General features: G+C 36.0%; 1 protein-coding gene across 1 annotated transcript; it reads right to left on the bottom strand.

Moving 5' to 3' along the window:
• Positions 1 to 6,085: 6,085 nt before the first annotated feature.
• LOC145685526 (uncharacterized) lies at positions 6,086 to 16,115 on the bottom strand. The gene is made up of 4 exons (XM_081757924.1): positions 16,065 to 16,115; positions 9,747 to 10,063; positions 7,151 to 7,489; positions 6,086 to 6,386 (listed from the first exon to the last, which is right to left on the bottom strand). Exons 1-4 carry the CDS (start codon positions 16,113 to 16,115, stop codon positions 6,086 to 6,088), a joined length of 1,008 nt encoding a protein of 335 aa, XP_081614050.1.
• Between the last annotated feature and the right edge of the window lie 1,431 nt (positions 16,116 to 17,546).

Below are 17,546 nucleotides of genomic sequence, written 5' to 3'. Positions count from 1 at the left end.
GGGGTTAAATTTTAGGCGGGAGCTCGTGTGGTCCAGATTTAAATTTTGAACTCTAGGTCCACGTCTCATATAGCCTCGCATCTGAAAGGGACGTTAAAATAAGCTCAATCAACTCCAATCACACTAGTCGTTTGAGCACCACGCTAGTAAGGTGCCCTATTTTAAAAAGCAACGCTGTTAGTACAGCAGGTTGTACCCTTGAGCCCTCAGCATACAAAAATAGAGCATTGCTGGGAAACGGTTTCCCTCACAAAACAATGTTCACATTCTCCTGTCATTTTTGCGTGCTCTTACATCCATTCGAACAACCTACTGAAACTGGCAAGCTTTCTTCATTTAACGTTGGGATCCTCAGCAATGTGGAGTTTAAACGGCTGATGACAGTAGAGAAACCCCACCATAAACCACCAATTTCCAACATCTTTCCACTTTTTCGTATCTTTAATCAGAACGGAATTGATCTGTGGACTCGGACTTTTGATTCACCCTGTATATGTCACTTGGGGTCACTTACAAGGGATTTCTGTTCAGTTTCTCTCTTCTCTGACTATAATTTCCGTATGTCGACATCACGATCGTGACACACCCAACACTTGCTTCAATTAAATGCGCATGTTACATTTTCCTTCTTTGAAAATTAGATGTGTCTGTATTTTTATGTATATATATCCGGGCTTTAAAGGCAGAGGGAAGTAAGTATTTTTTTTTCTGAAAATGAGTTATTGCCAGATTTGAAACGCGTGTTCTGATATGTCTTATTCTTAGAATGCTTGTAGTTGTATTATGAATACTTTATTAAATAGCAACAATAAAATTGGATATAAGTCCGAAGGCACTTAAGAGGCTGCCTTACTAAAAATAACACAAAATTTACCATTTTTCTTTTGCTTGTTTATTCATTGGTGAAAGGCGATAATGAAATGCAAGTTACCACAATCATAGATAATGCTATTCTACAACAGAAAATATGAATCTGAAGAATGTTCAGTGTTGCCATTCATAGAAATCACAGTGTTGCCAGAAAAACAATTTCCCTAAAATCTAAGTTAATACAGCGAGTAGAGGAACGAACTCAACTACATTTGATTACGTATCATGATGTTTTGGTTTCTTGTGAACTAGTTTTTAATTAACATTATTATTTAGTTTTAATAACTGTATGTTAAAACTATTTTGTTTATTACAAACTAAATAAAACTATTAGTTGAAAAGTAGTTCACAGGAAACCAAAACAATATGATACGTAACCAAATGCAATAGAGTTTTTTCCTCTACTCGCTGCCTTAACTTAGATTTTAGGGAAATTGTTTTTCTGGCAACACTGTAATTTCTGTGGATGGCAACATTGAACATTCTTCAGGTTCATATTTTCTATTGTAGAATAGCATTATCTATGATTGTAGTGACTTGCATTTCATTACCTCCTTTCACCGATGAATAAACAAGCAAAAGAAAAATGGTAAATTTTGCATTATTTTTAGTAAGGCAGGCTCTTAAAGGCAAAAAGAAGTAAGTCAACTGTTTTCTGTCTCTCCTAAAAATTTAATAAAAATGACTTACTTCTCTCTACCTTTAAGGTCCGGATATATATAAAGAAAGGTAGTATTGCTCCCTCGAGTATTTCTCGCAATTACCCAATTACAGTTGATGTTCAGTGTTATTTCACTCACAACTGTAGTGTTACGTGGATAGCATATTTTGATAACTATCTCTATAATGCATATCGTTCTACCTACAGCAACCCAAAAGCATAAAAAGCATAATAGCTATTTACACATATGGTTGGTACCTTGAACATGGTTGTGGTTGTCTAAGGGTCCAAAAGAAACTCATTTTAAAAGCATAATTTTAGAAAATAAAGCATAAAGCATAATTTAAAATATATGGCACAATTCTTTAAAAAATCTCTTTAACTACAATTTTAACATACTGTATTAATAATTTTTAAAACCAATATTTACAATGCAAAATCATTGAGAACATAACAATGCAACAATGAAAAGCTTATTTTTATTTCTGTAAACTTTTCGGTCTAATCTTTTGACGTGGAGAAAAGAAAAAAGGAGAAGAAAACTTCTGCCAACAATGAATAGTACACAAGAACTCAACACTCTATTGTTATGTGTACTTCTTGAACTTGAGCACTTTCTGTACTTTTTGGTGGCATCTTTTACTTTCCCTTTCTGTATATATGCACCTCTAAGGCGCACACAAGTGATTTAAAAAAAACAAATCTGACTCGAGTAAAGCATCTCTTTACAGTGCATTAGGTAGAAAGTTCATTAAATATGAAAGAAACTTGTTGCATAAAATATTAATAAATAGGTCAAGATATTTAGAATATTTAATGTATAGTAAATATTATACATTATACACGATTAATGTAAAACAATGATTGAAATTAATAATAAAGCATAATTTAAAAAAAATAAAGCATAATTAAACAAAAAATAAAGCATAATGTGGGTTGCTCTAACTTTATATTAATGGGACTTTGAGATTCAGTCAGCCTCTTCACCATGGGTAGGCCGGAGTATGGTTGTACCCCATAGTGCCAAAATCATGGAAATGCGAAATCTTTACCTCCACAAAAAGCATTTGCACACTCATGGTACGTTCCGCATATTCATATACACGATGAACCAAAAGTAGATGTTACTGTTATATGATATGATGTTTGTGCTATATTAAATTTTATAACTAAATTTATTTAATCTTCGTTTTCTCCTCAGTTAGTTAAGAAAATTCGTAAATTTCAAAATAAATGTTATAATTTACTGTCCACCAACGTTCAGCTTCACCTGTGGGGAAAAGAGCTTACAAGGGAACCTTCCGAAAATGATAGTTGCAGGGAAAGATGTGGCCTATGCCAATTGAAAGAGCTGTAACAGAGATTTTCATTCCCAAAAAATTAGCTGCCCATAGCAATAGGTTCAAGAAATATAAGGGGTGGAAGTTCGGGAAACAGCAAGGTTGGACAAAGGAGGAAAAGTGCAAATTCCGCAAAAAAGGGGGGCACGGCAAAATACAATGCTGACAAGTGATATATAGAAAGAGACTTGTCACAATAGGTAACAAAACAAATGAAGGCCACCAGTAGGGTTAACAGTGTTGCCAACTGCAATGAAAAGTACATGTTTTGCAAAGAGCACTATATGAAGTGAGTGCAATATTCAGTGTCAACCTGTAATGTAGAACATAAGATATGACGTGTATAACCAGTGGTACAATCTAACAAAAGAAAATAGAAAAAACAGAAGTACGAAAAATACGGAAAACATGGAGTTGGCCATAATGCGCCACATTTGATCACGAGCTGTGCGTATTAGAATGAACAAAACAAGAAGCACCAACTATGCATGAAACCGACGTATCTAGTGTCGAAAAGAAAAACGAGTTCCAAAGTTGGCAACACTGGCCATGAAAATCCAGGCAAGTCTAATATAGTTAGGCCAGTCGCTTCACAAAAAGAAAATTCCGGCAACAGGCATCACTCGGAATGCATCAATGCTAGAGTGATTGAGGCAATGTCAAGTCGGGGAACATGAAATGGTTGGGTTGAGCCAACAACCGATAATAGAAGTAGTGAACATTATGTCATGGCTGGGTCGTATGTAGGAATATACAGGGTGTCCCACCAAACTTTGTGACCTAAAAAATTTGCAAAACGAACAAAAATGTGACGGATTCAGTTGTGCAGGAATGTACCAATGTCAGGGGGTGATAAAAGTCTGTGAGAAGCAAGTGCCCCCAGGAGCCAACATCAAACTTTCAAATATCAACAGAGACCGAGTGGTACCTCTTTTGAGAGATCATGGACTGTGCAACAACACCTATAGGAAACATTTGCTATATGAAGCATGATTTTCAAAATGACCTCCACAAATATATGTTGGTCTTAACATGGCATTGAACATTGCGATCTCAAATTGCTGCGAAGCGAAAAGAGATCTTGCAAATCCAATTGCACAGGAATGTACTCATGTCGAGGGCCAAGAAAACTTTGTAAGAAGCAAGTCCCCCAGGGCCCCCATCATAAGGCTCGAGGGGTCAACCGCAACATTTCAAATGGGAACAGGAAGAGGATGATATTTCTTTGGATAGATGCAATACCGCCTATAAGAAACATTTGCTATATGAAGAACGGGTTTCAAAATGGCCGCCAAAAATGCACGTTGTTCTTATCACCGAGCAGATATTTTTGGCGGCCATTTTGAAATCCCATATAGTAAATATTTCTGATGTGCGTTGTTGCATATTCCAAGATTTATCGAAAGAAATATAACTCGACCGATGGTGCTATTTGAAATTTTGAAGTTGGCCCCCTGGGACCCTATGATGGGGCACTTGGGGGCACTTGCGTCTCACAGAAGTTTGTCGCTCGCTGACATGGGTATATTCCTGCGCAACTGGATGTGGCACATTTTTTCGCTTTGAAACTATTTCAGTCGCAGAGTTAGGTGGAACACTCTGGATATATCATATAGGCGGTGATAGTACTCCAGACAGCAGCACACAGCAGATCAAGCCTTTGATTATGTTTGCTTTCTACAGGTGTGGATATGTGATAGAAAGAACACCAAAGGTTCCGACACCTCTAGAGTACTGTTTCGAGACATTCACAGGCGATCATTGTACCATGTGTGACGGATTGGGAGTATTCCGCTGTGGACACTGCAAATGTATATTCTGTTTGGACCATTGTCTCATCGAACAATTGCACGCTACAATGTTGACGAGCATGTACAAATGATGCGAAGGCTAATGCCTGTAGCCGGAATTGGCCTTTGTGAAGCGAGTGGCCTAACTATATTAGAATTGTCTGGATTTTCATGGCCAGTGTTGCCAACTTTGGAACTCGTTTTTCTTTTCGACTCTAGGTACGTCGGTTTATTGCATAGTTGGTGCTTTCTTGTTTTGTTCATTCTAATATGCACAGCTCGTGACCAATGTGGCGCATTATGGCTAACTTCATCTTTTCCGTATTTTTCGTATTTCTGTTTTTTCTATTTTCTTTTGTTAGATTGTACCACTGATTATACACGTCATATCTTATGTTCTACATTACAGGTTGACACTGAATATTGCATTCACTTCATATAGTGCTCTTTGCAAAACATGTACTTTTCATTGCAGTTGGCAACACTGTTAACCCTACTGGTGGCCTTCATTTGTTTTGTTACCTATTGTGACAAGTTTCTTTCTATATATCACTTGTCAGCATTGTATTTTGCCGTGCCCCCCCCCTTTTTTTTTTTTTTTTTTTTTTTTGCGGGATTTGCACTTTTCCCCCTTTGTCCAAACTTGCTGTTTCCCGAACTTCCACCCCTTATATTTCTTGAACCTATTGCTATGGGCAGCTAATTTTTTGGAAATGAACATCTCTGTTACAGCTCTTTCAATTGGCATAGGTCCCATCTTTCCCTGCAACTATCATTTTCGGAAGGTTCTCTTGTTAGTTTCAGAGCAAGGGTCGTCCAAACACTTGAAACCCACAGATTACAACACGTGTTATTTCGAACACGATGAAACTTGGGGGTTAAGGGAGATCATACATATGCAATATTAAAATGTAATTTAAACAATGTGCTGTGAGTACACAAGGGATTCATCACAGAGCAAACGTCTCCGATATGCCCTGACTTATAGGTAGGTCCAAAGTAGATAAAAGGTGAGCCTTAACAGCAATGAACACGAAATACATCTACGGGCAGTTGGGAATGTTGGAACAGATAATTCCATGGTTTCTCGTGTTCGGAATAATGAGTGTTGCGATGTAATGTTTCACGGAAAATACGCGAATGACGTGTATTATCACCCTGTGTTTATTCCTTTTTGTATAAACTTTTGTCCACAGTATGCCACTCTGCTTCATTAATATAATTTTAGCATATAAATTATATTATGCTCTGTTGATATAAATAAAAAAATAAACATAATTATTCTTATAAAAACTCATAATTGCTTAATAATACAGATTTATTTCACAAACAACAAATGCCAAACAACAATAAACACATAGATATTAGGAACAGAACATATTAAAATTCCACTTTTGTTATTGCCATCTGTCCACAACTTTATGCTATGTTGATTCATCTTTTAAGAGGTAGTCCATATGTAAGAGTGGGAGTAACAGGTAATGGAGGGGTCCGATAGGATGTACAGGAACAGGTTCTACTGCAGGTACACTTGGTGGTTGAGGCAAATGGTCACCCGTAGCTCTGTAGCCATTCTCATCTGCTACAAACGACACAGTCTCTGAGATTCCTTCTGGGGTAATATAAGTGAATTCTCCCTTCTGGACAAGAACATAGTCATTGCCTTCTGCATTAGGTTTTAATTCTCCAGTAATTGCTTCCGATATTCCAGTGGGTGAAGATAAGCTGAAAAATAGCAACTGTGATCATTTTAAAGTGATTATTAATTTATATACTTAAAATTAGCGTCAAAGACGCTTGCCAAGGACAGCTTTCGGTGCGGAACAATAACTAACATAATGGAATACTCCGATCTGTGGGAATTACCTTGAATTTTGAAGCAATTGTTTAGAATTTTGTGAAAGAAGGACTTAAATCATGACAAGTAAAAAAAAAAAAAAAAAATCAATAACAAATACAAAAACTATTTTTTTCTATTCTTGTTGTTGAATTGTAGTTGTTCAGTTACTCTCGTATGTTTCTGCGGCTGAAGTTCAATAGCTTACTGTGTGAAATATCATTATTTAAATTGTTTGAAGAACACTTCATGTTCTATTTCAAAAAAGTATACCGCATAGTAAAGTACACCCTCTTTAAAGACAAAAATTCATAGAACTTTTCAGCAGAGTAGCTATAGTATTGTGCAAGCAATTATTCTCGTACGTGGTAAAATCTATTAAGCATATAGCACAGCGTTTACTTTGCTATGTATTGTTTAGATTTAGTGGCGTACGCAAAATTTGAAAGAGTGTATGATTTTTGTATGAATATCTTATCGCAGATTTATTTAACCATATCATGTTGCTCAAGGAAAGGGATTCAAAATTGAAAAAAAAAAACTCGCCTTGCGTATGCCACTATTTAGATTACGTATACTTCAGTAGGAATATATATATAATTTTAGTAAAGTGTATGTATGAAACTGTTTACAAAGTTACTGTATACCTTACCTAAGGGAAAATTGTCCTGCATCATCTTGAATTAATGTTAGCCCTGGAATGACTTCTTCATGAACAGTGGTTTGGGCAGGTCCAGTTGGCGAAGGAAGAGGAATTTCATTGACGTTGCTTGGAGGAAAGGGTACCAAAGGAAGAGATGGTGCCTGTGGAATGGCGTCACCTACAGCTCTGTAACCATTCTCATCTGCTTCGAAAGATATAGTCACAGGTTTCCCCTCTTTCGTAATAAAGCTGAACTCGCCCTTTTGAACAAGAACATAGTCTGTCCCATTAGTCGTTGGTGCCAGTTTTCCAGTTCTTGTTTCCGATATTCCCGTTGGTGAAGAAAAACTGAAAATATGCACAAAAAAGAATAAAATTTTGCATGCCATTCAATTATTTGATGCTCTTACTTCTGGTGCATGGGGTCCCTGTTATGATCAATGGTCAATTAAGTTAGTGTGGACAGTTTAGTGTCCGTGTGTTTCCTCGGGGTACTTCCGCTTCCTCTCACATTATCATTTTACCGATTCATTCAATTACCTTAATCACCCGTCTCCAGTAGCTTAACGTGAATGATCGTTAAACTAAAATATTTAAATTAATTTCTATTTAAATTTTCTGGCTTTGTCTCTGTATACAAGTGGATTCTTTTAGTATTTAAGTATTGTTATAAACACTTATTTTCTGCTTGAACTATTACAAATTATCTAACTTAGGAATATACTATATTTATATGTCTTAATGCATTTACTTATATATTAAGTTTGATATGCTTTTCATAATTACTGATAAGTCATAGTGCCAGAGTTTTAAAATTAATACACCATTTGTTTAAAATGACTTATGATGCTGAAAACAGAGCTGTATCAATTGGCACTGTAAGCGGGAAACGTACTAAGGCCCTTGGCTATAGGTACCGGCACCCAACGTTTAAAGGTCATATGACTTATTACTGAGTACTTTAAATTACGGTTTTATAAATTTCCTCAATGTAAATTTGTACATTGTAAAATTTCGTATTAGTAGGAAACTTGTTTTATCCTATCCTTCACCTTCCATTGTTAAGTTACAAGTCATATTGAAAAGTTAAAAATCATGTAAATTGTAAAATGTTTAAAACAACTCGCATTATGCAATACTCAATGTTTTGTAAAGAAAAAAGTGAGCTTTGGCATTGTCTTTGCAACTGAAATAACAAAAGACCCTCTTGAAACTATGGCAAAATCCATCAGTAAGATTTCATTATGATAATTATGTAACATTTTATGTGTATTATGTCTCTGTTGATCTAGGTGACATGTTTTAATGGTATTTGTTACCTTATCATGACTCCAGGAAGAAGAAAACAAGGTATTGCTTCAGCAAAAGCTCCCAAAGAAAGAAGGCCCCACAAAACCAACAGGATTAACTTGTTCATATAAATCAATTCAAGATGAGCCTCTGTCATAACTTGGAGGAAAGGAAACCATCTTCAACTGAAGGGTTGGACGCAAGAACCAAGTAGGTCCATTTTTTTTTTCAGCGAATCTGAGATTTTCACAGGTTCCAGTAGGAAAAAAAACACTCTACATTATGTGCAAGAATCATGTGCATCCGATGATTGTATTCTGTATTATAATGCAAACCAGGTACCTACATAAGTGTTCATTGAAAAGTTAGAACAAGAAACAGGCAGCTTCGGAAAAATTTCTAAAAGTGAACTTACGTGATTCTTACATCCAAACCTTCAATTGCAAACCACCATTTGTTCTCCTCCCCTCCTGATGGACAGGGCATAGGATTGATAATGTAAAGACTAACCGCGGAAGTATATTTGGAAATTCTACGAGGAAGGGAGGAAGAGAGAGGCAATTATTATCTGAAAATGGCCATATCTCGAAATCTCTGAAGGTGAGAGACCTGAGATTGCGTATATGGACTTCTCAATGAAAATGGCTGCGTGTTTTCAGCATTTTTTTGCTATTTTACCTAGAAGGGAAGGAAAGGAGCGACAAGAAAACAGGGGTGGGCATTACAATTATTATAATGTGTCCATATCTCGGAATCTTTTAACAACAAGAAATTCGGTATGTGATCACTTTAAATGAAAATTGCGAACAGCAAGTTCTATGTCTCTAAACTTAAGGGATTCCGAGTTATAGATATCTTCTTATAATAGTTGAAGGGTTGGATGCAAGAACCAGTTACGTCCATCTTTTAGCGAATTTGAGATTTTCCCATGTTATAGTGGGGAAAAAATCACTCTACATTGTGTGTAAGAATCATGTGGATCGCATGGTTATATTTTGTGTTATAATGGAAAGGAAGTACCTAGTGAAGTTAGAAGAAGAAATAGGCAGCGCTGGAAAAAATTCTAAAAGTAGACTTACCTGGTTCTTGCATCCAAACCTTCAATTATTAAGCATTAGTATTCTCTTAGACTGTGAGTCCGGAGAGATTTGTTACAATATTGTGCAAAAATAACATTTAAAATTGTCATATATAATTACAAAAATGTTATTTATCCTTAGATTGATATATATCCTTTCTAAAATATACAATTGCACCAACTTTGAACTCGTTTTTCAAAACTTGTGATTACCTTCTGGAAAGATTAGAACCTTACCTGAGGGAAAATTGACCCGCATCATCTTGGATCAAATGAAGATTTGAAATTACTTCTTGTGTGGTTGACTGAGAAGCGGAAGAAACAGAGCCTGATTGTGAGAGTGTCGAACCTGATTGTGATGGGAAAGAAGAAGGTAGGCCATAAATAGGAAGTGGAGGAGATGGTGGTGGAGCGTATGTTGGTACTGGTGGTGATGATGGTGGTGGTGGTGGTGCGTATGTTGGTACTGGTGGTGGTGGTGGTGGTGCATACGCGTTTCTAAATACAGGAATCTCTCCCAATGTTAAAGTAAAGCATAATGTAAATACAAGGATCTGCAAAGATAAGAAAAATACAATAAAATGTTTAAAAATATGAAAAGAACTAGTTCCCAAAATACTTGCTAGAAAGGACAAATATAACACATGAAGCAAGGTTATATTATATTTTTACAAATTGATTATAAGAAAGATCTGACTAAATTGGTCCTTTATTCAATTAATTTAACAATATAACGCCTACTTAAAGGATCTTGTACTTTGAGATATCCATTAACTCTAATCACATGAGGGTTACCTACCATTTCTAGCGCTCGATATTCAAACAATTTCAACTTGATTTTCTAATCGAGAAATTAACAATCTCTGTATGCTTAAAGACTGCTATACCATAAACTCGTGGTGAGAATTTATCTGGAAAAATATTCCAATCAAAATTGATTGTACTCATCATCCGAAAGACTCGAAACGAATTAATTGTTTTACTTCTGAAAAATAAGTGTAGGCAGTAAAGGAGTGATTTCTTTCTAAATGTTTCAAATTCATGTGGTCTCATGAACTATTATGCTCCTCTTTTTCCTATGATACTTCTTCAGCCACCACGTGTGTGTGGTCTAAATTTTTACTCTGTAGAGCTAGATAGATAATTCAGAGTAGATTTCAAAAAAAGAAAAAAAGAAAAAGAAAAACGTACAAACAAATTATAGATCATTTTCTTGTGTACATAATTTTCCTCTAAGCTTTTCAAGATAAATCTATGAAATCTATGTACTAGAGTGAAAAATCTAAAATTCTTATTACAGTACTTGTTATTAGAAATTTGTGATTGAAATACTATTGCATATATACTAGAAAAGATTTTGAAATCCTTCATTTAATGCACAGTATAAGTAAGCTTAAAAATGTTATCCTGAAAAGTTATTCAATTATTCCATAACAGCATGTCAAGTTTAAAATTCACCATTCATTACATACTATCACAGATTTTAATAATAGTAATTCTTGTTTGGAATGAAGTCAAACAAAATATATTCTAAATTTCACAACTGTGAATGAATTTAGTCTGTTATGTCATTGCCACTGTCTTCCTTTAATGAGTTCTAATTTTTATACTATTTGGAATCAATATATTTTCAATCATTTTGTTGTGAGTTCAGTTAACCTACTTTCTAATAAGGTGTCAAAGATCAGACTTTCTTATACCGTAAGAAGTATGAATGCCTTATGATTTATGCTATCACACGATGCGATATGGAGCAAAATTATCTCAAAAAGGTGTCGCGAAAGTCCTTTCTTGTCTCGAAAAGTGTATAATTTTCTACTAGAAGTTTTCTCTCTCTCTCATATCGTATTTGCTCAAGAATATCCTGTCTGTGCTCGTCTCGAGGAGAACACTACATGTCTGAGGAATATTATTGGACGTTTGGAAAGGAATATCTCAGATGAAAGTATAATTACTCAGCTCGTTTAATCTTCTGTACAAACTCCTACTTTCATATATTTATTTTTACATCCCTAATAGACTTATTTAACTATGATATTTTGAATTACACTGGGAAAATGACTAGCCAACTTATCGCTGTTCTACCTAACACCACACAACTGCAATAGATAAATTAGATTAAAGTTATACTTCTCTCCGGTGTCACAATAGTATATCGTTCACTTCTAGTGCGAATACTTTTCCCTTTTATATTAGGTTATTTCAAGTTGTGGAGGATCGGATGATCTTTATGGGTTTCTTCTCGAAGACAGAGTGATGCAGCAGTGGGGTGTGGAAAACAAGTCTGAAGGTAAATAACGCCATAAAATTTGCTTCTTCTAATTTCTGAACAGTCATACTTAAGGTGTTATTAAAACGTAATTGAGTTTTTCGAAGTCCAGTTTCGTGTGAGTAAAGAATCACTTATGCTAATCATTTACGTCAAGGTCAGAGCCCAGTTACTCCTCGACGCCATTTCTGGTGATAAATAAAATTAACGGTGCGCAGGCGGGGCGAATCCGGACAATAAATGTGAGGTGAATCCGGACATCCATTTTCCATTGGGGCTATTTAGGACATTTCCATATGAAATATATGAGATCAAAATAAAACTAGTTTAGACTATATTTTTTTTTGTAGAAGGTGAGTTCACATATACATAGGCACATAGACACTGTAAAATATTTCTAGAGAAAACGAAAAAAAAAACCTTCGAAATAGGATATTATTTTGGAGAAGAAAATTACCTGTTGTAAAATTAGCCCACCCCGATCTTCCTGGGATGGTATATGGAGCCACTTTAAAAATTTAAATAGAGACCCAATTTTTTATATCAGATTCGGATTCTACAGGGAAAAATACGAAAATTTTATTCGATAAGTAAATGGCACTCTAAACAATAAAAAACTAGTTGCACTAATGTTTCTTCAATTGGACTAATGTTTCTTCCCCACGTTGTCATTTCAGAATAAATTTGCAATAAACAATGCTAATCTGTCTTATACTTCTTCATGACTCGTAATGGATGGCTCTATATTCAGCAAGAAATATATATATGTCAGGAATTCTCCACTTGTGGTTCGTGATCCACTGACAATTAATGAGTAAACCTATGGATCGGGAAATTCTATCAGATTGAACTTCTTCATATAACTTAATATTTATAAGGGTATTATACAGGGTGTTTCAGATAAAACGTCCAGTGCTTATAAATCCGAAACGACTGAGAATAAAAAGATGAAACAAAAACTGAGATACGAAAATGTTATAGAGCACATTATATGGTGTTGTTATGGTGCCACCCAGGGCTCTCCTTCAAGGGGGTCCAGGGGCCAACTTCAAATTTTCAAATAGGAACATGTATTGAATCATACCTCATTCAATAGTCCTTGAAAAACGAAACAACTTTTGTAGGAACAATTTTCGATTTGGGCCACCGTTTTCAAAATGTCCGCAAAAAGTAGGCTCTGTATCAGGTAAAACGTCCAGTGCTTATAAATCCGAAACGACTGAGAATAAAAAGATGAAACAAAAACTGAGATAGGAAAATGTTATAGGGCACATCATATGATGTTGTTATGGTGCCCCCCCAGGGCTCTCCTTCAAGGGGGCCCAGGGTCCAACTTCAAATTTTCAAATAGGAACATGTATTGAATCATACCTCATTCAATAGTCCTTGAAAAACGAAACAACTTTTGTAGGAACAATTTTCGATTTGGGCCACCTTTTTCAAAAGGGCCGCAAAAAATGAGCCCTGTATCAGATAAAACGTCCAGTGCTTATAAATCCGAAACGGCTGAGAATAAAAAGATGAAACAAAAACTGAGATAGGAAAATGTTATAGGGCACATCATATGGTGTTGTTATGGTGCCCCCCAGGGCTCTCCTTCAAGGGGGCCCAGGGGGCCAACTTCAAATTTTCAAATAGGAACATGTATTGAGTCATACCTCATTCAATAGTCCTTGAAAAACGAAACAACTTTTGTAGGAACAATTTTCGATTTGGGCCACCGTTTTCAAAAGGGACGCAAAAAGTGAGCCTTGTATCAGATAAAACGTCCAGTGCTTATAAATCCGAAACGGCTGAGAATAAAAAGATGAAACAAAAACTGAGATAGGAAAAAGTCATAGGGCACATACATGGTGATGTTGTGGTGACCCCCAGGGCCCTCCTTCAAGGGTAGAGTTGAGTTGATTTTGGGTTTAACGTCCCGTTCAGCAGCGAGGCTATATGAGACATGGGCCTACTGATTAACGTGGAATCCGAACCACATGAGCTCCCGCCGGGAATCGAACCCGAGCCTCCCACGCCAAAGGCGCGTACGCTAACCGCTTAACCACGGAGGAGCTCTCCTCCTTCAAGGGGGCCCAGGGGCCAACTTCAAATTTTCAAAAGGAAACATGTATTGAATCATAACACATTCAATAGTCCTTGGAAACCGAAACAATTTTTGTAGGAAACAATTTTCGATTTGGGCCACCCTTTTCAAGATGGCCGCAAAAAGTACTGTATCAGTTTGAAGTTGGCACCTGGGCTCCCTTCACTTAGTTCCCTGAGGGTCACCACAACAACACAACTTGATATGCATTATCATCGTTCCTTATCTCAGTTTTTGTTTCATCTCTCAATTCTCAGCTGTTTCTGATTTAGGCCTATAAGCACTGGACGTTTAATCTGATACAGGACCCACTTGGCCATTTTGAAAACGGTGGCCCAAATCGAAAATGGTTTCCTACAAAAGTTGTTTCGTTTTTTAAGTACTATCGAACGAGGTATGATTCAATACATGTTCCCATTTCAAAATTTGAAGTTGCCCCCCTTGAAGGAAGGCCCTGGGGGTCACCACAACAACACCATGTGACGTTTTATCTGAAACATCCTGTATATATATTAGTGAAGAAATACATGTTTTATGCTTCACCGGTAATAAAATTGACGGAACCTGTTTTCTATATGTTATCTCAGTATAGGCGTGACTATTTTCGGTATGACTCTTCACTTCTTATCTTTTAGTTACAGTAACTGCTCAAACTGACTATCGCTGCATCCATGAATTTATTGATAAGTGTTCCGAATAATTGTGCATGACTTAAAAGTGTGTTTGAAGTAGAGTTTAAACTGTGCACCTACATGTGCACTCTGGTAAATTTTGTAGGCACATAAAGTGCTACTTTCTGTGAAGGGAAGATGACAGTACACATTATATTCTACTTTATGTTGAACTTTACACAATATATTGAACTAATTTCGTGACGTCCGATAAAACTATTTTTTCAGATGGTTAGACAATACGTATGGTAACAACATAAGTCATGGACAGAAGATGCCTTTACAATGCTGTAGCTACGTCTAGGAGAGGCATGTCAATCCAGGAAGCAACTGAAAGGATTAATGTTCCCAAATCTACTTTGCGTAACTAACAGAAGAAATCACCAAGAGCTTCCAATTAAAAAGGCTGGACATCAAAATGTTATTAATGCCGCAGTAGAAAAAATACTTGCAGCAAGAATTTCTACTTTACAAAAGATAGGATTTGGCCTTGCCATCACGATATGCAAAAGTTGGCCCTTGATTTTGTTTCCGTACAAAATATTCCACGTCCCTTTAACACAAACAAACGACTAGCTGGTTCTGCATGGTTCTCATTTTTCATCAATCAAGAGTCACAATTTGTCTCTGAGAAAACCACTAGACCTATCCAATGCAAGGGTGCAAGGGTTTAATAAAGAAACTATGATCCATTTCTATGAAATTTTGACGGAAACATCGTTGTGGAATCACCCCGAGCGGATGTATAATATGGACGAATCGGGCTTGCAGCTCACAACAGGTCGACAAAACTGCTAGAAAAAGCTGGAGGAAAATCTGTTGTCCAACTAACGCACGGAGAAAGGGAACGTAGCACCAGAGAATCACCAGGGGAATGATTTATCTGTGGAAAGAAATTGCGTTTTACAGAAATTGCGTGCATCGAGCAAAACAAGTGATTGTGGTAATTATAGCTTCTGTGGTAAAAATTATTATGCATGTGACTCATAAAGATGGTCCTTGGATAGAATGCACAAAATGCAAAATATGGTATCATGTAAAATGTGTTGTTGGTGGTGTTAATTGTTCATTCGTATATGAAAAGTGCATTTAAACTTGAACTGTTTATATTTAAACAGCGTTTTTATTGTAAGAAATTATATAGTATAATCTCTACTGTAGTGTAACCATACTGTGGCTAACTAGACTGTGTGATTCACGTTTAATTAAACAATAGTCATTAGACTATTAGAAATCTAGTGTTTAAGGTCTTCACTCAGAAAAGTTCTACTGTTGATTTTTTTCATTCAGAATCAGGTAAGATACACATCCTGTTGAGCTTTTGTATATGTTTAGACTTGGAAATAAACTTACATAATATTTCTTATCCTTACTTATAAGTCATTTGTATTAAGAAAACACACATAAGGTAAGTGTTGATATCGCATTTAATGTGTCTGATGATTTTGTAACCATATTTTGATTTTAAGAATATTTTCTACTTCGACCGAATTCGCCTCCCCTATTGTCCGGATTCGCCGACCCACCCTTTTCGCAATATTCAGCAAAATGGCATCTTCTCTTTTGCTGAATGCCATTATTAAGAGTAACAGGGTAGCACTTTATTATCATGTGTCATGTGTAGACTAAACTCCAAAGAATATTTGACCAGAACATAGTGGCTCTCTCCGCTGAATTAAGATGGCTACAATACAAAATATCTGAAATGTCCGGATTCGCCTCCCTTTACTCTCTCTCTCTCTCTCTCTCTCTCTCTCTCTCTATATATATATATATATATATATATATATATATATATATATATATATATATATATATATATATATATATATATATATATATATATATATATATATATATATATATATATATATATATATATATATATATATATATATATATATATATATATATATACTCCCCTCCACCAAACTAAGGGGCTGAGTTTGGATTTAAACAGCATCGGAAGTGTCACTGTTTATCTCTGCCACCCCCAAAAATATAGATTCCACTCTAATATCGAACATTTTCGATCGGTTGGGTACTTCAAGAGATTAGGAGTCACAAACAGTCATTTTCAATTTTATAATATAAATATATTGTTGTAATGTGTAATATCGCTCAATCCTCGATGTGCCGTATACCTAAAGAGGCTAAAAGTTTTATTGATAAATAATTATTCAACGTATAAGCATGCGTCCATGAAATCAAACTTGCGGTCACATGCACATGCAAGTTTTTGCCAATGTGATGAAAATGTTATTTCGATATTACTTTTATGAGCACACATTAAAAATTTCCAACGGATGCTTGAGTCTCGGAGTCAAGACCATACCCATGTAGTCGGCATCTGTGTGTACAGAATTACCGATGTTCGGTACTACATTTCTCTTTATTTTTGGAAGAAGAACACCACTAATATGGTTCGAAATGAAATGAAGTAACTAGTTTAACGTTCCGCTATTATGTACCGAGGCTAAGGGAGACAGTGATGATGAGAAATGATTGAAATGGTGTAATGAAGAAAGTTGGAGGAAACGGAAAACACCGAGAAAAACCACGCATACGGTGTTTGTCCACCAAGAAAGCTCACATGGAGCAAGATGACCCTGTGTGGCTTGAAAACGAGCAATATCTACAGAAAACGCGAACAACCAATTCAGAAAACGACATACTATAGCTATATGCTACACAGGTAGATCGAGTCACATGGATTGCATAAACTACTGGGAACACATCCCTCCAGCGGCATTTTTATTGAAGCCGAGAAATTCAAGTAAAAGATGTAATGACTTTTTCCTTTTTTTTAATAAAAAGATTCAAGTAGTACCGGTTCTTGAGTCTTGGTCTTGGTCTTGCATCGGGATTCCTGGTCTTGGTCTTGGTCTTGCATGCAAGACTCTTGCAAAAACTGCAAGACCAAGACTCTCGCGCTCATCACTACGAGTGCAGTTACAATATTATATCTAAGCAGCCGATAGTACACATTCAGCGAGAAGCGAACATTA

The sequence above is a fragment of the Thermobia domestica genome, chromosome 5 (genome assembly GCF_964235325.1).
Source record: "Thermobia domestica chromosome 5, izTheDome1.hap1.1, whole genome shotgun sequence".
Lineage (NCBI taxonomy): Eukaryota > Metazoa > Arthropoda > Insecta > Zygentoma > Lepismatidae > Thermobia > Thermobia domestica.
Note: the sequence above shows the minus strand (reverse complement) of the source record. Positions and strands in the feature narration are given on the sequence as shown.